Raw genomic sequence first — 24,421 nt, 5'->3', positions numbered from 1 at the left:
CATTCAGCTTTCTTTACAGTCCAACTCTCACATCCATACATGACTTATGGAAAAACCATAGCTTTTACTAGATGGCCCTTTGTTGTCAAAGTAATGTCTCTGCTTTTTAATATGCTATCTAGGTTGGTCATAGCTTTTCTTCCAAGGAGCAAGAGTCTTTTAATTTCATGGCTGCAGTCACCATCTGCAGTGATTTTGGAGCCCCCCCCAAAATAAAGTCAGCCACTGTTTCCATTGTTTCCCTGTCTATTTGCCATGAAGTGATGGAACTGGATGCCATGATCTTAGTTTTCTGAATGTTGAGTTTTAAGCCAACTTTTTCACTCTCCTCTTTCACTTTCACCAAGAGGCCCTTTAGTTCTTCACTTTCTGCCATAAGGGTGGTGTCATCTGCATATCTGAGGTTATTGATATTTCTCCTGGCAATCTTGATTCCAGCTTGTACTTCATCCAGCCTGGCATTTCTCATGATGTACTCTGCATATAAGTTAAAGAAGCAGGGTGACAATATACAGCCTTGACATACTCCTTTCCCGGCTTGGAACCAGTCTGTTGTTCCATGTCCAGTTCTGACAGTTGCTTCTTGACCTGCATACAGATTTTCAGGAGGCAGGTCAGGTGGTCTGGTATTCCCATTTCTTGAAGAATATTCCACAGTTTGTTGTGATCCACACAGTCTAAAGCTTTGGCGTAGTCAATAAAACAGAAGTAGATGTTTTTCTGGAACTCTCTTGTCTTGCTTTTTCCATGATCCAGTGGATGTTGGCAATTTGATCTCTGGTTCCTCTGCCTTTTCTAAATCCAGCTTGAACATCTGGAGGTTCTCAGTTTACGTACTGTTGAAGCCTGGCTTGGAGAATTTGGAGCATTACTTTGCTAGCATGTGAGATGAGTGCAATTGTGTGGTAGTTTGAGCATTCTTTGGCATTGCCTTTCTTTGGGATTGGAATGAAAACTGACCTTTTCCAGTCCTGTGGTCACTGCTGAGTTTTCCAAGTTTGCTGGCATATTGAGTTCAGCACTTTCACAGCATCATCTTTCCGGATTTGAAATAGCTCAACTGAAATTCCATCACTTCCACTAGCTTTGTTCATGATGATGCTTTCTAAGGCCCACTTGCCTTCTCATTCCAGGATGTCTGGCTCTAGTCCAGTCATCACACTATCATGGTTATCTGGGTCATGAATATCTTTTTTATATAGATCTTCTGTGTATTCTTGCCACCTTTTCTTAATATATTTTGCTTTTGTTAGGTCCATACCATTTCTGTCCTTTATTGTGCCCATCTTTGCATAAAATGTTCCCTTGGTATCTCTAATTTTCTTGAAGAGATCTCTAGTCTTTCCCATTCTGTTGTTTTCCTCTATTTCTTTGCATTGATCGCTGAGGAAGGCTTTCTCATCTCTCCTTACTATTCTTTGGAACTCTGCTTTCAGATGCTTGAATCTTTCCTTTTCTCCTTTGCCTTTTGCTTCTCTTCATTTCTCAGCTATTTGTAAGACCACCTCAGACAACCATTTTGCCTTTTTGCATTTCTTTTTCTTAGGGATGGTCTTGATCATTGCCTCCTGTACAGTGTCACAAACCTCTGTCCATAGTTCTTCAGGCACTCTGTCTATCAGATCTAATCCCATGAATCTATATGTCACTTCTACTGTATAATCGTAAGGGATTTGATTTAGGTCATACTTGAATGGTCTAGTGGTTTTCCCTACTTTCTTCAATTTAAGTCTGAATTTGGCAATAAGGAGTTCATGATCTGAGCCACAGTCAGCTCCCAGTCTTATTTTTGCTGACTGTATAGAGCTTCTCCATCTTTGGCTGCAAAGAGTATAATCAATCTGATTTCTGTATTGACCATCCGCCAATGGCCAAGTGTAGAGTCTTCTTTTGTGCTGTTGGAAGAGCGTGTTTGCTATGACCAGTGCATTCTCTTGGCAGAATTCTAGTAGCCTTTGACCTGTTTCATTTTGTATTCCAAGGCCAAATTTGCCCTTTATTCCAGGTATCTCTTGACTTTCTACTTTTGCATTCCAGTCCCCTATGATGAAAAGGACATCTTTTTTGGGTGTTAGTTCTAGAAAGTCTTGTGGGTCTTCATAGAACTGTTCAACTTCAGCTTCTTCAGCATTACTGGTTGGGGCATAGACTTGGATTACTGTGATATTGAATGGTTTGCCTTGGAAACAAACAGAGGTCATTCTGTCATTTTTGAGATTGCACCCAAGTACTGACCCAGGAGAAGGGAGCAGTAACCCCACAAGAGACTGACCTAGACTTGCCTGTGAGTGTCCAGGAGTCTCCAGTGGATGCCTGGCTTGGCAGTGGCCTGCTGCAGGGTCGGGGCCACTGAGTGTAGCAGTGTGTGCATGGGACCTTTTGAAGGAGGTCACCATTATCTTCATCACCTCCACCATAGTTTGGTCTCAGGTCAAATAACAGGGAGGGGACACAGCCCCACCCTTCAATAGAAAATTGCGTTAAAGACTTACTGAACATGGCCCCACCCATCAGAACAAGACCCAGTTTTCCCCACAGTCAGTCTCTCCCATCAGGAAGCTTCCATAAGCCTCTTCTCCATATCCATCAGAGGGAAGACAGAATGAAAACCACAATCACAGAAAACTAACCAAACTGGTCACATGGACCACAGCCTTGTCTAACTCAGTGAAACTATGAGCCGTGCCGTGTGGGGCCACCCAAGATGGGTGGGTCACGGTGGAGAGGTCTGACAGAATGTGGTCCACTGGAGAAGGGAATGGCAAACCACTTCAGTAATCTTGCCTTGAGAACCCCATGCAAAGGCAAAAAGATAAGACACTGAAAGATGAACTCCCCAGGTCAGCAGGAGCCCAGTATGCTTCTGGGGAAGAGTGAAGAAATAACTCCAGAAAGAATGAAGAGACGGAGCCAAAGCAAAAACAATGCCCAGTTGTGGACGTGACTGGTGATGGAAGCAAGGTCCAATGCTGTAAAGAGCAATATTGCATAGGAACCTGGAATGTTAGGTCCATGAATCAAAGTAAATTGGAAGTGGTCAAACAGGAGATGGCAAGAGTGAACGTCGACATTTTAGGAATCAGTGAACTAAAATGGACTGGAATGGGTGAATTTAACTTCTGAGTTAAAGACTACTGTGGGCAGGAATCCCTTAGAAAAAATGGAGTAGCTCTCATAGTCAACAAGAGAGTCCAAAAAGCCAGCTCCCCTCTGATGAGCTCACCTTTTTTTTCCTGCAGTGGCACCCCACTCCAGTACTCTTGCCTGGAAAATCCCATGGACGGAGGAGCCTGGTAGGCTGCAGTCCATGAGGTCGCTAAGAGTCCGACACGACTGAGCGACTTCACTTCCACTTTTCACTTTCATGCATTGGAGAAGGAAATGGCAACCCACTCCAGTGTTCTTGCCTGGAGAATCCCAGGGACGGGGGAGCCCGGTGGGCTGCAGTCTCTGGGGTCGCACAGTCGGACACGACTGAAGCGACTTAGCAGCAGCAGCAGCAGTGCCTGAAACCAAAAAAAAAATTTTTCCTAGTTCTGTTTAGCATCCAAAATCATGGCAGTTGTTTTCTTATATTCAGGGGCAGCAGTGTTGGAAGTTTGTGGGTTCTGAGTCTATTTCTGTTCTCCTCTTACCTTTTCTCTCATCACTTGTTCCCCCGATTGCCTGGTTCTAAGCGTCTTTCTTGCTGCTCAGCAGGCTGTGAAATAACAGATCCTGCGGTCAGGCCCCATCACCACCACTCCCTCCTTGGGAGTTCAGGCCATGATGGCTCTTACCAGTCAGGAGAGGTCGGGGCTGGAACACAGCTGGGCCACCCTACAATGCCACCTGTTTGTAAGTGAGCCGCTCAAAGCCCGCGTTTCTCTAGGTTTTCTTGTGAAGGAAGGAACGCGAGGACAGGGCAGTAATGGGCTGGCGTTCCTGTCTCCTCAGCTCACCGAAAGGCCTTGTCCAGGCTCTCTGGTGATTACTGGTGCCCCCAGCGTGGCGTGCCAGTGCGCTTCCTCAGCTGGCTCGTGGGCTCTTCCATCCAGGCTGTCTGTGAGCCGCCTGAGTCAGGCCTGGTGTCCTTTATTCCCAGACTCCCCTGCAGAGTTGGCCATGTCAGGGAAATGAGAAGTGAGCGTATGGGCTGGGAGGGACCCTGAGCAGTGTCTCTGTCTCCTCTGGCACATCCTCTGTCTGTGAGGTCCGGCTGGAGCGTTTTGGAGGGGTCTTCGGGCCGGAGGGTGGGCAGGCACCTGACTGGCAGAGCATCCCTCCTCTGCGGGGTGGTGGGATCCACCACACCACCAGCCCAGGAGAATGGCCACAGCTGCTGGCGCGGAACGGCCCTGGGGCACCAGCCCACAGAGCTTTGCCTGCTGGGAAGCAAAGCTCTGATCCATATCCCTTTCCCCAGGTGTTGATATGCTTGGAACCCTCCCAAATAAGCAGAGGATGAGAGTATAGGCTTTATCATTTTAACCACTCTTAAGTGTACAGTTTGGGTGGCAGTGAGCCTGTTGACATTGTTGTGCAGCCGTCACCACCATCAGTCTCCAAAACTTGGTTCATCATCCCAAACTAGAACTCCTTACCTGCTAAACAGTAAATCCCCTCTCTAGCCCCTGGCAACCACCATCCCACTTCCTGTCTCTATGAATTTGATTCCTTTAAGTACCTCATGTAGCAGGAGTCTTACAGTATTTGTCCTTATGTGACTGGCTTACTTCACTTAGCAAAATGTCTTTAATCCATGTTGTGTCATATGTCAAAATTCCTTTCTTCGACTGAAGAGTATTCCATTGTATGTGTAAACCATGTTTTGTTTATCTTTTCGTCCACTGGTGGATACCTGGGTGGCTTCCACCTTTTGGTAGTGCAAACACGCTGCTGTGGACATAGGTGTGCAAATACCTGTCCAAGCGCCTGCTTTCAGTTCTTTTGAGTAGGAGTTGTAAAGCACAGGAGCAGGATGTCTTTGAAGGTCAGTTTCTGATGACTCACCCTTCTCCACTGAGAGCTGGGCTTATGGGCCAAAAGGAGGCTTTACTCATGGCCTAATTTTAGACTATAACGCAACCACCACTGGTCACTCGTAACATCAGGCTTCCTTTTGATATTTGATAGGATTTCACAACATGTTAAAATTCCAGTTTTATGTATTAGCTTTTGTTGACTACACTTAGCTGGTGACTCCCTTGTGATTGTGGCAGCCCCTTGTCACTCAGCGGTGGGCATTGACCCTCGGCAGTGCACTTCCTTACAGCTGGCTTGTTCCAGGGGTGCAGGCTCTTGCTGACTTCGCCCCTCCTCACCTGAGTTGAGCTGGTCTTCTGGCCTTGTCCCCACCCCTGGCTCCGTCTTGGGACCCAAAACCCTGAGCCCCTGCCAGCTGAGAATATTGAAGTCACTTGTCTTCACTCCCAGCAGCTTTGGGCAGGCATGGTGTTATCCCCCAGGTCTACTGGTTCTCATCATCTGTTTTTATTTGATCCGGTTTTCTTACACAACATTTAGCATTATTCGAATTATATGTCATTTTTCCCCCAGGAAAATAAAATGCTTTTCTGAAACAGCTTGGCATTTGGAGTTGCCACAGGAAGTGGTCTTCCCCGCACCAGCTTAGACCAGCCTGAGGCCCACAGTGTTGGTGAGGTGGACACATCCAGGGATGACAGGCCTTCAGCGGATTCACCTGTCCTGTCATGGGTCCCTCGACCTCTAGAGGAGACTTCTTTGGCCAGTGCCCGTCTGTATTTGCCAGACCAGTTAGGAAGTGGACATGGGAGCACTGGGAGAAGACCTGCTCCCTGCACTCGAGGACCTTTATAGTCTGTTAATAGCTATGGCACTCAGAAACCCTGAGGATAAACCAGCCATTTCTGAGGCAGTCCTGTTTTCTTATCTGTTCCAGCGCTTCAGGTAAACAGAAAGCACTGCTGGCCCACAAAGGGAAAGGCCGCACTCTTAGCCCCAGGCTGCGTTCTAGACGCGGACTGACCACTGCGCACGCAGCCTCCCCTTTTCATCTGAGGACTGCCCTCGGGCCTGTCTCTGTCTCTGCTTGGTATTTCTCAGACCAAGGTTTCTGAATGATTGTACTGATAGGTGATAGCAGCAGATCAAAGTCAGAAAGATCTGGGTTAGGCTGGGCCAGGTCGGAAAGGCTTCTGGGAGACGCAGGGAGCCCCAGGTCAGGGTGCTGTCCTGCAGGCGGCCTTAGATGCACTCAGCACCAGGCGGCCATTCTAGTCTCCTGAGGGTCGCCTTATTTGGCTCTGGTTTTAGATGCTGGAGGAAGAAGGGAGGAGTTTGCCTTCAAACAAACGGCAGATAAGATGCTTCTCAGAGCGTCTGAAAGATCTGTGTGTTGAGTCGAAGGGGAGAGCCTTTCACATAGTAACCCAACCTTGAGCGCTATCTCTGGCCTGACCCTGGGAGGAGCCTGCAAGTGGATCAGGCCGCTATTCCTGGCGCTGACGTGGAGCACAGGGGCACTTCTCTGCCCTGGGGCAGGCGAGCAGTTCTCTGGCAGAGAGAGGAGGAGAGGAAGCTGTTCACGGGGTGCACAGCCGGACCTGGGAGGGGGGCTGGCATCTCTGCTCAGGTGTCACAGGCTGGATGGGAAGGTGGATGACTGGCAGGTGGTCTGGGAGGTCCTGTGCCACCCACTGTGGGCTCTCCCGCTGGGTCGGTGCCCGGGTCTCAGCAGGCGGGGTGGGTTGTCACTGGCCGCGGGTCTGGCAGTCAGGAAGCAGGTCTGTCTCTGGTCCTTGGGTTACACCTTGTGCTGTTGTCCTGTTTATTCCCCTGCTAACCAGGTCCCTCTTCTGTCCCAGGCTCCCTGTCCTGGACTGTCTCTGAACTTCCCAGAGTCGCACCTCCCCAACCCTGAACTTGGGCTCTGATGCCTTGTGGTTGGTTGAGGCCGAAGGAAAAGTGACAGGGAATGAGAGAGAGAGAGAGAGTGTGTGTGTGTGCGCGCACGTGCGCCTAAGTTGGGGTGAGAGCAGGGCCTAGGATTGCGGGCAGCTCTCCTCCAGCAGTCTTGCGTCCTGCTGTGGGGCCGCGGAGGTGGGGGCCTGACTGTGTTCCGCCACTCCCCTCCTCCGGGCTTCGGGCACACCCTCCCTTGGGTGGGACCTGTTACCCTCTGCACAGTGAAGGACTAGGTGACCTTGCAGGCCCTTGGCTCCCGGAACAGCCTGTAACTGCCTCCTGGCCTCTGGTTTATTTCTGAGTCCAGGTGAGCCCCCGAACCCCTCTCTCTACCTGTGTGTAGGCCATCTCTTTAGTCAGTCCTGAGAGTCAGTCATTTTAACATGGAATAACACCAATGAGCATTTATTGAACGGTGACAATGTGCTGGGCACTGTGCACATCTAATCTCCTCATTTTCCCTGCAACCCTGTGGGGTACAGATTACTGGTGTCACTCTTATTTTACAGCACAGGAAGCTGAGGCTAAGAGAGGTTGTCACCTGTTCATTACATGGTCAACGAGTAGATAAGCCTATATTTAAATCCAATTTGATACATCTTATTAAAAATCTCTGTTCTGAAATTCTAATTGTGGTCTCTCACTACATTGGAGCAGAGTGTCTGGGAATTGAGACCTGGATTGGGGCAGCCATATCTGATAGGGAAGTTTATGTCCCGCTTCTCTGAACTTCCCCATCTCTGGAATCTGATGAGAACTCACTACCTACTTACCCCACCCCTACTCCTGTTCAACCTTGGGTTCCTAGGAAGAGACATTGGAACCTCTGGGGCTGCTTTGGGGGGACAGGGGTCTGTGCTGGGGGGCTGGGTCTGTGCTGGCAGGGGTGGGGGCTGGGTCTGTGCTGCAGGGACCAGGTCTGTACTGGGGGGCTGGGTCTGTGCTGGGGGGCCGGGTCAGTGCTGGCGGGGGGGCGGGGGAGGGGGCGGCCAGGTCTGTGCTGGGGGGCTGGGTCTGTGTGGGGGCTCTGCTGAGGTGGTGGGAGCAGAAAGATCTTGATGTTGGCACTCAAAGCAGTGAATGAGAGAGGGGAGCTAGGAGGGGTGGTGAGGGACCTGAAGGCGGCCCCTGGCAGATCACGGGCTCCCTGGGGTTTGCAAGGCTAGACGGACTTTACCTGCTCCTCAGCGCCCTTTGTGCCAGACCAGGCTCAGGTGGGCTCCTGACTCCCTCCTGCCCAAACCCGGAGTGGAAGAGAAGAGGCTGGGGTTGGTTTGGGAAATGCCAGCAACTCCTGTCACTGGAGAGGGAAGAGTGCAAAAGGAACCCTGGAAGCGGGGCTGTTGGGGACCTGGCGTGGTGGCGGGTTTTCTGGCTCATGGGGCTCAGCCTTAGGAATTGCACCAGCGTGAGGACCCTCTGGTCTCCAGGCTTCTTGTGGGGGGAGTGGTGATCTGATCCAGCCGCTGCTTGCCAGGTTGGCCCAGCAGAAACCCTAGCTTGTGCCTGGGGCTGAGTCAGCAAGGTCTGAGGGAAGTCAGAATTGCCTTGAAGGCAAATCTGATGGGTCAAACTCCAGGTCATAGGGGCCACCAGGCCCGGCTGTGGAGGGAGCAGCATCACTGGGACCACAGGTTAGGGGAGCTGGGCCGAGGGTGGTCTGTAGGTGATCGTGACACTGGGGAAGACATCTGGGACTGAGGCCAGTGCCACCAGGGAACCCAGATCAGTCGATGCCAGCTGCCCCCAGAGAAAGCCCCAGAGCTAGCACAGAGGCAGAGGCGAGGGGGGGGGGGGTCTAAGCTGTGCTGAACCTGGACAGCCCTCCCTCCTGCCCACAGGACCCCAGCAGTGGCATGGAGGAGCAGCAGCTTTGAGCTTGACTTTGGAACTGGACGAGCCTGGATTTGAGAAAAACATAAAATGCAAAAGCAGAGTAAAAGCCCCTCCCCCTCCACATTCTGACCTTTGTTTATATTCTTTCAGATATCTGTCTGTATGTCTGTGTGTATGTGTATCCTTTTCATTGTACAAACATAACAAGCACACTGCTGTATACCTTGCTTTTATCCTTTGCTTAATTTATTGGCAGGATGGAAGAACCATCTCCTTCTTCTTAATGGCTATTTAGTATTCTATTCTATGGGATGTATTAGCTTACCTAGTCAGTCTCCAGGTGACGGACATCAAGGTTATTGGTAGCTTGGGGTTATTTTGATACAGCAGCAATCACAATGTACACACATTTTTGAACAATGAAACAACTGTTTCTATAGAAAAACCCTAGATACAGATTTTCTGGGTCAAAATTCTATGCAGCACCCTACCCCCCCCCCCCCACCACCACACACACACATTCTCTTTCAAAGGGCTTCTATTAATTCACACTCCTGCAAGCTGTGTTTGAGAGTTACAAATGATAGTAACAGAGCTGTTGTGAGGATTAAATGAGACAATGTGTAAAGCTTTCAGTCAGTGCCTGCCACATGTGGCTGCAGGGCGAGCCTCACCACAAACTGTTTGACTTTGTCCAGGCAGGTACTGGGTGGTGTTTGGTGGTCAGCTTGGGGAAGGGGAGGTGGCAGGCAACAGTGATCCTTCCCTGGTGGCTCAGACGGTAAAGCGTCTATCTACAATGCGGGAGACCCGGGTTCGATCCCTGGGTCGGGAAGATCCCCTGGAGAAGGAAATGGCAATCCACTCCAGTACTCTTGCCTGGAAAATCCCATGGACAGAGGAGCCTGGTAGGCTACAGTCCATGGGGTCGCAGAGTCGGACACGACTGGGCGACTTCACTTTCACTTTCAAGCAGATGCCACCTTCACTCCCACATCCAGGAAGCTACCTGACACGTGCAGGTAGTGACACCGGGGGCGGGCGGGCAGATAGGCGGGGCTCCCCTTCCCGGAGCTGACAGTCTGGAGAGGGAGGGAGACTGGAATCCGGCTCCTCACATGCGCTAGGTGCTTGAGCAGCACGGGCCGCTGCGGCTCACAGTCGCCTCTGACTGGGTCTCTCTCTCCCCGCCCCTCCCCTGCCCCCCAGCGTACGTGGTGGAGCGGGAGAGGAAGACGGAAGACACCGGGTGTCAGGCGGCCCTGGCCGCGTGCTGGGCCGCTCTCTGCTGCTGCTGCCTCCTGGAAAGCCTGGACTGAGCAGCGGCGCCCCGAGTGCTCCCTCCAGGCCCGCTACCTTCTGTTACTGGAATAAACAACTAGTGCTGCACAGTTGACAGTTTTTCTTTCATTAAAAATTACCTCATCTGCAGACTTCAACATTTTAGCGTCTGGGATGGGTGTGAAATGGTATCTTGCTATTTTACCTTCCCTGCTTACTAGTGACCTTGAACATAAATATGTTTTTGACTTGTCTTTACAAATCCTGTGACTTGCTTGTTAAGAGTCTTAGCCCCTTTTTTCTACTTGTCTTCTCTTACTGATTAGTAGGGAAACTTAAAAAATTCCACACACTAATATTTGTCACTTTCATAGGTTTGGAAATATCTTCTGCCTGTCTCTTAACCTTTTTATAGTGTGTTTTCTAGTATGAAAGTTTCTAAATGTTATGTTTATCAATCTTTCCCTCATGCTTTGTGTGTTTTAATCTTCGATGAAAGATAAGTCTATATTTTCTTCTAAAACTTTTTAACAGTCTTTAGTCCACCTAAATTGGTTTTTGATCACGGTGTAGGATAGGGTTCTGGTTTTTTCTGTTTTGATAGTTCCAACACCATTTATTAATTAGGTCACCCTTTCCCCATTGATTTAAAATGAGATTTGTCATACACCAAATTCCCACATACAAATGGGCTAGAATGGGGAGTCTGGTGTGATAAGCATCTTCGCTGCCCCCCTCCCCCCCCCCCCCCCAGACATGTGTACACACATACCCTTTTCTTCTTTAGAACTTTCTTGGCCTTTTACTCGTTTAATCAGGACTTTAGGATGCGTGTGTCATCCTAAAATGACACACTGTCATGGAAAGCTGCCATGTCTGACTTTGATTTAGAGTAAATGGAGGAGAGCTGACATATTTAGAGTGCTGTCTTCCTATCAGGCACATGATTTCTCTTAATTTTTAGAAAACTTTATTTACGGCTGAGCTGGGCCTCCGTTGCTGTGTGCAGGCTTTCCCTAGTTGAGGCGCGTGGGGCTGCCCTAGCTGCTGCGCGTGGGCTCCTTGCCGCAGTAGCCGCTCCTGTTGCGGAGCACAGGCTTGGGGCCCTCAGGCTTCAGCAGCTGCGGTGCTCCAGCCTGGCTGCCCCGCAGCGTGCAGGATCCTCCCAGACCAGGGATTGCAGATTCTTATCCCCCATACTACCAGGAAAGCCCCTCTTAAATATTTTTTTTTTTCTGGTCATCTTTTATGTCCTTAGATAAAATTGTGTAATTTTCTTCACACAGCTTTCCTATATCCTTTGTTGGTTTTAAAATTGGATGTCTTCTCAGGTGCATTGCAGTTTTAATGCTATTATATATGGACTCTTTTTTTTATTAAAATTTTTTAAATTTTATTTTTAAACTTTACATAATTGTATTAGTTTTGCCAAATATCAATATTATTCCTTTTTTTGGTGAAAATAATTTCTTCACTCTACTGGGGTCACAGATTGGATTTTCAATCCAGTTTTGTCACAACATCACCTTGGGGGCACTTTAAACTGGGAGGTGCAGTTCTTCAGTCTGTCCCAAGGATATTCCCAGGGCACCACCTTCTGTCTACAAGGACTGACACCTGAGTGTCTGCAGTGTGCCAGGTGGTGGGCCACATAGACGGGACCCCATCCCTGCCCCGTGGGGCTTACACTCGGGAGGGAGGCAGACAGACATTAATAACCCCACAGGCGTTACTGGCACTCTACTATGAGATATGTATTGCCATGAAAACATATAAACATGGGACAGTCTGGGAAGGTGCTGAAAGATGAAAAGCTGTTAATAAGCAAAACAGTAGGAAAAGCATGTACAAAGGCCCAGTGGGAGGAGAGAACATGCGTCATTTGAGAAACTAGAAGAGGAAATTGGTGTGACACAGAAGAGTGGGATGATGGGAACAGATTTAAAAAACAAAAAAACAGGGAGGAACACGACAAGGAGCCCACAGCCCTACTTAGGGATTTTGGGGTTTTGTCCTGCTCACAGTGGGAAGCCATGGAAGGATTTTAAGCCAAGGAATGACATGGTCAACTTTGCATTTTTAAGAGTTCCCTTTGGCTTCCATGTAGAAAATGGTTTGAGGCACAAACTCACATGGTGATGATGGAGAGACATCAATGTACTTGAGATATTTGGAAGTAAAATTAACAAGACTTGGTGAGGGACTGGCTATGGGGATTGAAGAAACAGGAAATGGGGGTGACTCCTGAGATTCTGACTGGAACTAACCGCCTGGTGATGGCGTTTATGGAGGCTGGAAACAAAGGAAAGGAACTGTATTTGCTCAGGAGGAGGAAAATCATGTTGGGCTCTGAATGTGTTGGGTTAGATTGAGGTGTTAAGGTGCTTATCAGACATTCAAGTAGAGATGTCAGATAAGCAGGTGTAAATACACCTGGAGCTTGGAGGAGATGTTGGGCCAGAGATGAAATGTGAGAGGCACTGGCATATTGGTAGCAATCAGAACTGTGGGAATGAATGAGATCACATCAGGTAGAAATATGGAGGGGAAAAAAGAGAAGGTGGCAATGTAGGGCTGAGCTTTAAGGAAAACTGACTTGTACCTGTAGATGATGAACCTGCAAAAGAATCAAAGATGGAAAACCAAGAGAATGGGATGCCCTGAAAGCAGAGAGAATTTGTATTAGGGGAATCATCAGTAGCATCAAATATTGCTGGGAAGTCAGGTATGAACTCAAAAAGTGTGCACTGGATTTGGCCACACTATTGTCACAGAGGGTGGGCAAACTTTCCTCCAGCTTCTATTCTCTGAAGGACACCAACAGAGGAGGAGACAAGATTGCTAGGACCAAAAACACAGTCCAAAGGAAGGCAAGTGTGCATGCGTGCGTGTGTGAGACAGAGAGAGAAACAGACAAACTCATAGTGCAAAGAACCAGCTGGGCCATGAAAGCTCAAAGACTGCTAAATTGAAGAGAACCATACAAAAAACGTTCCAGAGGGGTCAGACACCAAGGGAGTCAGTTAATGTCACGCAGGTTTTGAGCCTCTGGACAGAGACCCTGCTCTCCAAATGGACTCCGTTGGAGGGTCCAGCACATAGACTGTCAAACATGTGACTGTCCGTGCTGGGGAGGTCCTTCTGAACAGCAACAAGTATAGATCCTTCATAACCACCATTTCAGTCTGATAGATTTTTCTAGTATAAACTGTTTTATAAGAAACTCCCCATGTAACTGCAATGTGGAATAGATACTGTGGAACTGCAGTTGAGGCAAGGAGGGGCCGTCACCTGCCTCTTGTCTAGAATCCCAGGGACCTGAGGAATACATCTGAGAACCTTAGTTGTTCTGGATTTTCCAGCACATTTGGCCAAGGGAGATTTGGGCTGAATGGTTTCTCTGCCCTAGAATGTCCTTCCGAGATACTGCCTTGTAAGCAGAATTAATCAGTGTGTAACTGCTGGTGGATCTTCTGAAGATCTGGGTGTAGTATTCCATTGTCTGGAGGTAACAGTTACCTATTGTTTACCTATTCATTTACCTATTGAAGGATATTTGGGTTGTTGCCACTTTTAGGTGATTATAAGTTTATGTACAGGTTTTTGTGTGAACGTTAAGTTCTCATTTCTCTAAGAAGTATGATTTCTGGCTTAAATGATTGTGTATTAACTTTAAGAAGCTGTTTTTCAGAGTGGCTATACCATTATGCATCCCCGTCAGCAGTGACTGGGGGTTCCAGTCGCCCTGTGTCCTTGCCAGCACTTATTGTCAGTGATTTTAATTTTAGCCACTCTGATAGGTGTGTAGTTTTAATTTGTGTTCTTTAAATGGCTAATGATGTTGTCATGTGTTTGTTCTTCTCAAATCCTGTTTGGTGACATGTCTGTTGACTTCTCACTGTGGAGTTTTGAGAATGTTTCTACATTCTAGATACAAGGTTTGTACCGCATGTTATTTCCATGTATTTTCTCCCAGTCTGTAGCTTGTCTTTTCATCTCAACCGTGTCTTCCGTAGTGCAAAAGTTTAAATTTTGATTAAATCCAAACTATCATGCTTTTGTTGTTAGATTGGAGAACTCGTTGCCTAACTCCGGGTCATGAGGAATCTGTGTCTTCTTCTAAATTTTTATAGTTTTAGATCTATGAGCCATTTGGGGTTAATGTTTACATAAAATGTGAGGCTTAAAATGGCTGAAGTTCTTGGGGTTTTGTGTGCCAGTCGTTCGTTTGGTAAGACTGTCCTTTCTGCATGGAGCCGCTCTCGCGTTTGTCAGACGCCAGTTGGCGTGTTCCTGTGGCGCTGCTGCCGTCCTGTGCCGCTCCTGTCATCTGGCAGTCCCTCCTCCTGAACTGACTGTCGTGACTCCTGTAGCTTTATATTAACCTTAAAATAAGGTAGCATTAAGTCCTCCAACTTTATTCTTTTTCCGTATTTTTTGTTATTCTAGTTCTCTTTTTTCCATATATTTTAGAATCAGTTTATCTATAAAAAATGGTTGGGATTATGATTAGAATTGCATTAAATCTATAGATTATGAGGCTTGGTGGGTATTTAGTGGCATGACTTGTTCCTTCCTGGGCTTCCCTTGTGGCTCAGCTGGTAAAGAATCCGCCTGCAATGCAGGAGACCTGGGTTCAATCCCTGGGTTAGGAAGATCCCCTGGAGAAGGGAAAGGCTACCCACTCCAGTATTCTGGCCTAGAGAATTCCATGGACTCTATAGTCCATGGGGTTGTGAAGAGTCGAACACCACTGAGCAACTTTCACTTCACTGTTCCCTCTTATATGCCATAACCTCTAATGAAGCCAGGCAGCCTGCTCCCTCATTTGCTCTGTTGTGATAATTCTAGCTTATGATTGATTTTATTGGTGTCTTTTGAAGCTTTGCGGTAGAGGTGTGTCTACATCGAACTGGGTAGGAACAGTCATGAAAAGATGACCAGTATGTTGAGGGGCTTGTGGGCCAAGTCATGCTCTGAGGCAGGTCAGCCACCATCATTCGCAACCTTCATCTCTGCCTCCTTCCTGAGTAGGTTGTGAGCAAGACCTGCTGGTCATTAAAGGAATCTCCCTGCCTTGGGGTCTTTAAACTGCAGCCACAGGATCATAGAACTGTCCTGTACTGGGCATGATCTGAATTTTTTCTAGATTCTCCTTTAATTTCTTCTGCCTGGCAAAGCAGCCTCACTCGTAATTATTTCTTAAAAACCCACATTAGAAATATATTCATGATGCATCACAATATAATGAATTGCGTCTTCCTGTCTGCTGTAGTAACATCAGCCATGACGTCAGGATTTCTCATACTCTTCCCTTTGACCTTCCCTAGGTCACACCATGGTTCCTCTCACCCGAGGCAATGGCACACACAGACTTGGAGCAGAATAGCTGGTGCTGAGGGGTCGCTGTGTGCGTTCTCAACCTGCGTATTCCCCCCATCACTGTTCTTCAGTCCCCTCCCTAGTCTCTTGGCTGAATTCAGGATTCTAGAACACCAGCTGTTCTGTCTCTTGGTCTCAGGGTATATAAGGTCACTCACTGAAGTCTTTTGCCGTCACCTTAGCCAATCATTTGAGTTTCCCTTTTGATCACCTATTTTCTTTTCTCATCAGCAGAAGTAGTAGCTCTTGATTATCTTCTCAGATTTTTAGAAAAAATAAAAAACAAAAGATTTATCTAGGTTTTTCATTCTATAAGCTTGGATAGAGCACCCGTCCCCTAAGTTGTTCAGCCCTTGCGTCAGCCTGGGGCATTTCTGTAGATGTGGGCCCGGGGTGCTCACTGTGGCCAAGTTGTCAAGACGAAGCTTGGTGCACACTGCCGAGCAGCACACGTGGTTGCAGAGGCTGCACTGGAACTCCTGGCACCTCAGGTCTTCAGCTCTGTGGACATAAAACAGTTAGCTTTTCAAATTGTGAAAGATAATGTGTGAAAGTTCAGTGGTAAGGAATCCACCTGCCAATGCAGGAGACGCGGGTTCGATCCCTGGGTCATGAAGCTCTCCTGGAGAAGGAAATGGCAACCCACTCCAGTGTTCTTGTCTGGGAAATCCCATGGACAGAGGAGCCTGGGGGGCCGCAGTCCCCGGAGTCACAAAGAGTCAGACATGACTAAGCACGAATGATATGATCTCACCCCATGGTGAAACTTGGCTGTAAACTGATACTTCTTTTTTTGACCCATCTTAATGATGTTCACCTTTGTCCACATTACATTTTCACATGTCCTCTTAAGGCAGCAGCTTCCCCTGCCGTCTTTCCTTCACATAGAGGAGGATGCAGGGGCTCCAAGATGTTAAGTGACTTAACCCGAAGTCACCCAGCTACAGCAGAACAGAGCCAGGGCCTCTCAGCTCAGTTTTGTAGGCCCTGGTCTTAACCTCTTCTGTCGCTACAGGGAAGGAAGGAAGGCTTTTTTGTATGTTGTGTAAGTGCAATGAGTTCCTGTCTCTGCATTTGTAGAACAAACAGCCTGGCCCTACTGACTAGTGAGCACGGCTGGATCTCCACCGCGTACACCCAGACTGGCAGCTTCCAGCCCTGCGTCGAGTCCCATCGGAGGAAGAGGGACAGCACTCGTGCGTTCTCAGTCACATGCCCTGTTCAGGCTCCTTAGCAACCTCCTTGCCTTCTGCAGCATCTCCATCTGGGAGGTGGGAGGAGGATGTCCTTTGACTTGAATATTTTACAACTGTGGACAGAAGTATTTTTGAACGTGTACATGCTTTGTTGACTGTTCTCTTTTGTATTATGTTCTCCTGCGGCCCTTAGTGTGTGCATTGTCTCAGGGACAACCACAGACGCATCACATCCAGGCAGATGCTCGCCCGTGTACGTTACCCCTTTATCTCGAGAAATGGGATGTTGCTAAATATTTCTCTCTATTCTCTTGAGGGGCCTCAACAGCTAAAGCTGTTTGTATTCAGCCTTCCTAGCCCCTGCGACACACACACACAGCCCCTTGCTTCTCCCTGGGTTGTCTCTTCCTTCCCTTTTCTGAGCAACTGTGCTTCACGTGGACAGCCGGTTCCTCTGCTTTCGTCATCGCGTGATTTAGTGCTACAAGTACGAATCCCAACCTGAATATGGATTGGTGGGAGGAGCCCCTCCCTGCACACAGACTGAGAATAAGGAAACAGACTTCAGTGATCTTCTTTCTGTAGGATACCGTCACACTGTGGTTCCCATTTATTATGAGTCCTCCCTGCTTCACTCTGTGACAGGCCCCAGACCAAACATTTTATGTTTTTGTCACAAAACATAGGCTCTTAGGCACTATGCCCCTTCCCCATTTCGCCAGCCAGAGGCTGGGGCATGGGCAAGCTGTCACTTGTGCAGTGCCCTGCAGAGAGCCCATGTACGCGGCTGTTGCCCTCAGAGAATAAAGTAACTCAAGTGGTGGGGGCACAGGGGAAGTCTGAAGTCGATTTCTTCAGGGGGACAGTCCAAGTACACCTCCCCCGCACGCCCCCAAGAAGTGCCTTGTTCTGGGCCGAACAGCTGCCAGGAGGGACCCTGGAACTCACTCGTCTCCCGTCTGGCTGCTGCTGGGCCAGGGCCATTCTGCTCTCTTTGGGGACACACTGTGGGGAGGGTGAGGGCTAGATTTTGCTCGCACACAGACCCTGGATTTCAAGGGAGAATGGGGCAGTGGAGGAGAGGCCTTTCGCCTCTCCACAATCTGGGTTTCGGGTCACCTGCAGGCAGCCTGCCGTCTGATCTTAAGTGAGCTTAACCTTGATGTGCAGATAGCACTGGGCCAGGAGTGCTGGGTGACAGGCCAGGGCCTACCATCAACTCACCACGCAGCCTTGGCTACCACCTGCCTTCTGAGCTCAGGATCCTTTTCTTACCAAAAAAATGACTGCCACATGATCTCCAAAGCAGTTTCATTTGCAATTCTGGCATCCGGGATGTGCTCAACTGCCCCTGTATCCACAATCACCTCTGTCCCAGTGGCCCCAGCAGGTCTAACCCAAGGATAGGGTTACAGGAGGTGGTGGCAATCCAGTCTTACTTACCAGACTGGTGTGAGATGTCCACATGTACTTAACCTTTTTGTAGTTCATGAAAAAATTTTACCATCAGGTCTGCTATTCATAGGACTGACTGTGTTGGACAGGGCGAAAGTACAAGCTGGCCTGCGACTGAGCCCTCCTCTGGGTGCTCTGGCTGAGGCAGGCTGGGCCGTGATGGCTGCTGGGTTTTGTCCAGCAGCTCCTCCTCAGAGGATGGTGGTGGCTGCACTTCTGGACATCTCGGGACAGGGACCCACAGTCAGCAGACATCCCACCCTTTCCAGACCAATCCACAGCAACACTTGGCACTCAATGTCTGACAGTGATGCTGGACTGGCTGGCTGCTCAGTGGGGCGGCAGGCAGTAGGCACATGAGTGGACGGATGAACTGGTGGGCCAGCTCCCAGCCTGCCGTGCCTTAGAGTAGGTGTCTTGGGACACTGAAGCAAAAAGAGGGACACAGTCGTGGAAGACATGGCTGAAGTGGCAGAAGGAGCAGGGCAGGCGTGAGGCCCGGGAGGGCCGGTGCTGTCACAGAGCGTGAGAGGACCAAGGCTGTGCCGGTGCACCAGCCCGCATCCCTCCTGCCATGGAGAGAGGAAACTGCGCCTCACCTCTCCTGCTCTTAACCTCCAGGCTCCAGTGAAAACCACACTCCCTTGACTGCCTCTATGCTCCTGGCTGCCCTTCATCCCCTACGGCAGCCCTCCCCCAGCGTATTTACCTGGTGCTCGTGGCCTTCAGAGCAGGTGGCAGAGGGGTACTGCCTTTAGGACAGCTTCCGTCCCGGGTGCAGCCCCCTTGTGCTGAGTAAAAAATGGTCCCACCGCACGTGCACACCCAAGGAAAGCTCGAGTGCATCCTCAGCCAGCAGTGTGTTGTCTCTGGCTGCTCGGAAGGCACAGGAGCTGTCCTGGGGCCGTCTTGAGATTGTACTTATTCTTCAGATGCATTAAGATTTTTCCCTCTTCCTACCTCTTGGTCTGAGCAGGAGGAGGGCTGTTCGGCATCCTCTGATACCTCGTGCAAGGCTGGCCTTATGTTGTTTTGGATGCTGGTTTAGAAGATGGGGTGAAGACAGCTGAGCACTGACCACAGGCCTCCTGCCTCTGGCAGAGCTGTCACCTCCACCGGGGGCACTCCCGGGGCGGCGCTGGGCTGTGGTGGTCTCAGCAGTAAAGGAGCAGCATGGGGTGCCCACCATTGGTCTGAGCCTGCACAAGAGGCCAAGGTGCAGCTTCCTTCGTTTCTGGAGCAAGAAGGCCCGAGATGTCAGAACTGTCTGGAAGGCCCCGGTCTGTTGTATTTGCTTCTCCTTACTAGCTTCCTGGGCTGGGACTGCAGACAGATGCAGGCACAAGGACTAACAGCCTGCTAAGGCTCAATTACCACTTCAAAGCCCTTGATTAACCATTTAAAATGTCTGAGCTGAGCAAGCTGAGGTTTCAGATTCCAGGATGGGGCTGACTGAGAACTGGAGCCTTTGGCTAAGAGTCTCCACTCACTTTCCTGCCCGGGTCCCTGTGTGGCCTGGAGCCTGCTTGCCCACTGCATGCCCAGAACCAGGGTTCTGAGTAGCCCGTGTGAATACCTGTTCCCTGGGTGTACACTACGGTAGTCCTAGAATTTGGGACTGCTGGTTGGTGTGGCTGGTGGCCCCAGAGAAGACCCCAGGGCTCGGTGAGCAGGCAGCTGGGCCCAGGGGGCTGCGTGCCTCCAGGCATCTTGCATCTGTCTTCTCTGCTTCCAGCTGAGGCAAGACAGTGGATGAGGATCCTCTGCCAGAGTCTGCTCAGCGCCCCTGGGCCTTTCTGACCGAGGCTGGGCCTCCAAGTCACACACATGCTCACACCCCCTTCCCTCTACATCCCCCAACCCCTACACCACCACTACTCACGCCGTCTTTTGCACCTGCATTCACGTGGCAACTCTGAGTATTGGCCCCACCCCTGGAATGGGGCTGAGGACACTGAAGGTTGGTACAAAAGGGCCATGTCGGGGCAAGGCAGACAAGCTGGTGAAGGAACCTCTAGACCTGCTCTCCAACTCAACCACAGTTTTCTGGAAATTGAGAGTCTGTTCAGTCCCTTTCCTGGGACCAGGGCACAGGCTGAATAAGGTGGCCTTGACTCCTGAGATACTACACAGCAAATGGGGCAGTAAGCCTTTTGGCTGCTATGTGCGTGGGCCCATCTGTAAAGGCCTACCTGCGTTAGCAGGAGCTGGTGCCCAGGCTGGCCACAAGGGGGCACTGGACCCCTCAGTAGGAGCGCTGTGTGCGCAGCCCCTGCACACACCAGACCCAGTGCCCCTCACTGGGCACTGACTGCTCCCACTGCACTTTTGATCCCTCTCCATTGTTCCTTCCTTTAAAAGAAAAAAAATTTTTTTTAAATTCTGGAATAATTGTAGATTTACAGACGAGTCAGAAATAGTACAGTTGCTGTGTACTTTTGATCCAGCCTCTCTTAATGTTTAACATCTTACATAACCATGGTCCTGCCACCCCCACCCCCCATGCTCAGCTCGCCAGTACAGGCCAGTTGCCAGAAAGGCTCATGTGGCCTGGGTGTGGAAACACATGCGTTAGAATCCTCTACGCCCCAGTTCCTTCTGGGGAACCAGTACGGCCAGCGAAGCTGTGGTGTATATACAGTGCCCTGACTTAAGGTACCCAGGGAGGCTGTCCTGGCCCAGGACTCGGGCAGCAGGGCTGCATCCTGACTGCTGAGCTAGGGCAGTGTGGGAGCTCTCGGGGGGAACGGGGGTTCACCACTGCAGGGCAGGGATGGGGAGGGGTGGCAGAGTAGAGGATGTGAGGAGCAGAAGCCTCGAGGTGGGGTGGGGCCTGAGGCAGACCAGACCCGCTGCTCAGTGCAGCAGGCCTCTCTGAAGGAGCAGTACCTCAGACTGCGCAGGTAGGCAGGGCACCTAGGAAGATTCAGTTATAAAATACGCAGTTTCCGGGCCCCACAGTGGGTGCTGTGAGGCCTTCCTCAGAGCTTTCTCCTGTGCCCGTCATCCCTGCTTTGGTGATGGGAAGAAAGCAAGGAAATCACTTCACTCCTACCTCCAGACCTACTTTACCAAACAGACTCCTCCACACCCCCGCCCCCGTCTTCTCTACAGTCTGGGGGGATAGGTTCTGTCCTCAGCTAATGCGAAGGAAAAAGACATAATAAGGGCTTTGGAAGACTCAGTGCTCCAGGAAATAACTGACCGGGTTTCTAAGGTAGGTACAGCACTAACTACCCCCATCAAGGCTGACGCAGCCCTCGGGCTTGAAGTTCTGTTTTTTCTTTAAGCCAGACTGACTATTTCTAACCTCTGTAACCACTGTCTGGGGGTAATCAGCTGAGTCTCTCCACTGCACCAGGCTGTGGAGGACGTCATGTGAAATAAGCCCTGGCTAGGACAGATGTGGACTAGAGGAGGAAGGTGACAAGAGGAAGCAAGACGGAGACATCTTTGTTTTCCTGACGAAGCTACCTGTGGGTCAGTGGTTCTGACAGGAGGAAGGGCTGGGAGTGGGGAAGCCGGGAGCAGACAGGTGTCCTGTGGGGCTGTGAAGGCCCTCAGCATGGGTTGGGGCACATAGTGAGCACCTCGTAAAGGCAGCTTGAGAGAGACTGCAGGGCCCAGCACACAGGAGCCCAGCCCTGGGCTAGGTCTCTGGCCTGGGTCCAACAGGCTGCCTTTGCAGGGGAGGGAGCCTTTCTGTCCTCAGGGCAGCAGAGCCAGTCCCCTGTCAAGGAGAATGCAACCAGAGATTAGGCAAGGGAAGCCACAGCCAACCCCTGTCCAGCGCTACCCATGCAGGATCAGGGGAGGCTGGGAACCTGGGTCGGTCATTGGGGCAGAAATGGCAGGTCGCCCTGCCTGGGGCTTTCCTGCTCTGGTGACCCAAGTTGGGTGTGCGATGGCTGGTGAGAGAAGACTGTCCTGGAGCCCATTCACTCCTGTGCTCCTCCTGATCCCTTTGCTATCTTAGTTGGGGCCTGGGCTCACATTCCTGCTCTGGCTGTTTCTGTGCTTCAACAAGAGACCTGACCTCTCTGAGCCTCGAGTTCCTTACCTGTGAAATGGGAACATCCACCACATAGTTCCACATAGGTCATGTGCCTTATCAGGCTCTCTTCTTTTTGACTAGGCTCCCCTGGTGGTGGGTCTTGACTCCCAGACCCTGAACAGCTTTTCCTGTGTTGCTGAGTGGGGCCAAATGAGATTTAGACCTGTGCCGTGAGAGAAGGGAAAGGGCTATCTCTGTGGAGGGCAGCTGATACAACAGAACTTGGACAAGCTCACACTACCCAGCATGTTCTAGCTACTATATACCAGGCTCTAGAGAGAGGAGCTGCCAAGCGAGGAGGTATAAAAACAGATATGCAAAAATAGAACTGAAAGACGATTGCCCAAGGATTGGTTTAACTTAGAAGACTCATGTATTCATGAACTTGCAAAAAAAAAAAAAAATTTAAGATCCTTACTGCTTTATAACTTGAGTTTGATGATGGTAGCTGTTTTGAGATTTTCTTAAAAGTGTCTGCAGATCAGGCCACAGTCAACCATCAGATATTCTAACAGGAAGTGAGGCTGATGTCAGCCACAAGTCAGTTGATGAGTAAAGGGCGGCTGGGGGTCCTTCTTGATCTGGGGATTGTTTAGCACTCATCTCTCCTAATAGAGCACTTAGCCCTGACAGGGCTCCAAGTTCCTACTCCATTCAGAGGAAACACAAGAGTACCAAGCTCCGGCCATACCCTCCCACTTGCCTAGGTTTTCATCCTGCCTTCCATTGCTTTGTGCAAAAGTTTAGAGGCTGGAGCACATTCTGCATTGGTCAGGTATGAAAAAAAGATTCTTGATTAATCTTTTACAGCCTAAAGCCCCTTTAGATTATAGTTACCCTCTTGCTCTTGGGAGATGGCTTAGGTATATCTGAGGAAACCCCACCCCCACCCCCAGTTCCCCTGTAAGATTTGGAACAGGGTGCTCCCTGGTTTATGAACCCAGTAGGGTTAGCCGGCTCTGGCCAGAGCACAATGGACATTCCTTACTTAACTCAGGCTGGCCTGGTGTGAGGCCACTGTGGAGGTTCCCCTGGGCTTGCCCTCCTGCGGGGATGACTGTCCTTAGCAGGAAGGGGGACAGTCCTAAGCTACCCTTCCTGCATTCATCACCGAGATTGCATCAGTGGACAGGCTGCACGATGTCTGCTCAGTGGCTCTGGCTGCTGTATGGAGCTCTCCCTTGATCTGGGTGGTGCTGGCTTTATAGGGCCTGGGGTTTACTGTTAAGTTACTGTTAGAGTTCATTCTCACCCTCTGTCCCCTTCCCCCTGCAGTGTACGTGGTAGAAGACCAAAGAAGGGATGACCTGGGCACATCTACCTGCCTCACAGCCTGCTGGACAGCCCTCTGTTGCTGCTGTCTCTGGGACATGCTCACCTGACCAGCCCAGCTCTCCTGTCCTGCCAGCTCTGCCACCACCGTGCACGGGTGTGCCTGCCCCGCCTCTTCTGATTGCTGAAATCAACGACTAGCTCTGCACAGACATTTCTACCTTCAACTCAGTGGGATTCTAGATTAGCAGGGGTTGCTGCTGTTTAATTCAGTGACTTGATCTTTTTAATGTTCAAATCCATTCTTATTGGCCTTTCACAAATGTCCTAAATGACTTTTCTCTTTATTTTTTTGGCCAAAGGCTTAGTTATAAAATATATATTTATAATTTTAGAATTATATTCAGGTTTGATGTAATTTACCACTGAATGATTTCTCTGCTCACATCCTGTATGTTTCAATAAATTTGTCTAAGCCTCAACTGTCTCGGTTATTTCAGATAGAATCTAAGCCCTGGATTTCTCAGCCCCTGACCAGTATACAAGGAAGCTGATTTACCTGTTCATCCTGGCAGCTCCTAGGAAGGCAGGGTGGTCCAAAGCCAGGTGTCCTTCAGTCGGGTCACGGGGCCCTCGCCAAGCGAGCATTCTCTCCCCAGGCCCACTGAGAGACGGCCTCACCAAGGAGCCACGCTGGCTTTTTCCCTGAGCCTAGAGCAGGGTGTCCTGGTAACCATGGCTGCCCCCAGGGCCAGACAGACCCGAGTCTGTCTTTTCCTGCTATGCCCTCCCAGAACCTCCCCCTCCATTGCCACACAAGAAGAGAGAGCTGTCACAATATTAAATACAAACTAGCCGATCAGGCCATCCATCTCAGCTTTGGCCGCAGGGTGGCGCTGGGCCGCCATGGCAGCAAGTCTCATTTTCCTTCAGCGGCCCATCCTGAGGCACAGCTGACAGCTCTCCCTGCATAACTGCGCCTGCCCACTTTTCCTCTACAGTTGCTGACAAATACTTA

General features: G+C 49.9%; 1 protein-coding gene and 1 long non-coding RNA gene across 5 annotated transcripts in view; one reads left to right on the top strand and one right to left on the bottom strand.

The window, feature by feature from the left end:
• Nucleotides 1-23,885, top strand: part of CYSTM1 (cysteine rich transmembrane module containing 1) — a 70,680-nt gene extending 46,795 nt beyond the window's left edge. For 2 of the 4 annotated variants that reach the window (XM_027546287.1, XM_027546286.1), the window contains exon 3: nt 23,407-23,885. In XM_027546287.1, coding sequence (XP_027402088.1) covers nt 23,407-23,513 — 107 coding nt within the window. In that variant the 3' untranslated portion in view covers nt 23,514-23,885. Of the gene's footprint in view, nt 1-9,972; nt 10,158-16,506; nt 16,545-23,406 lie in introns of those variants that run through there. The other 2 variants (XM_027546289.1, XM_027546285.1) reach the window with 2 other exon arrangements.
• On the bottom strand, nt 15,716-20,732 carry LOC113895286. The gene is made up of 2 exons (XR_003511807.1): nt 20,270-20,732; nt 15,716-15,927 (listed from the first exon to the last, which is right to left on the bottom strand). It is a non-coding gene; the product is annotated as an uncharacterized LOC113895286 (long non-coding RNA).
• Nucleotides 23,886-24,421: the final 536 nt, after the last annotated feature.

This window comes from Bos indicus x Bos taurus, chromosome 7 (assembly GCF_003369695.1).
Source record: "Bos indicus x Bos taurus breed Angus x Brahman F1 hybrid chromosome 7, Bos_hybrid_MaternalHap_v2.0, whole genome shotgun sequence".
NCBI lineage: Eukaryota > Metazoa > Chordata > Mammalia > Artiodactyla > Bovidae > Bos > Bos indicus x Bos taurus.
Note: the sequence above shows the minus strand (reverse complement) of the source record. Positions and strands in the feature narration are given on the sequence as shown.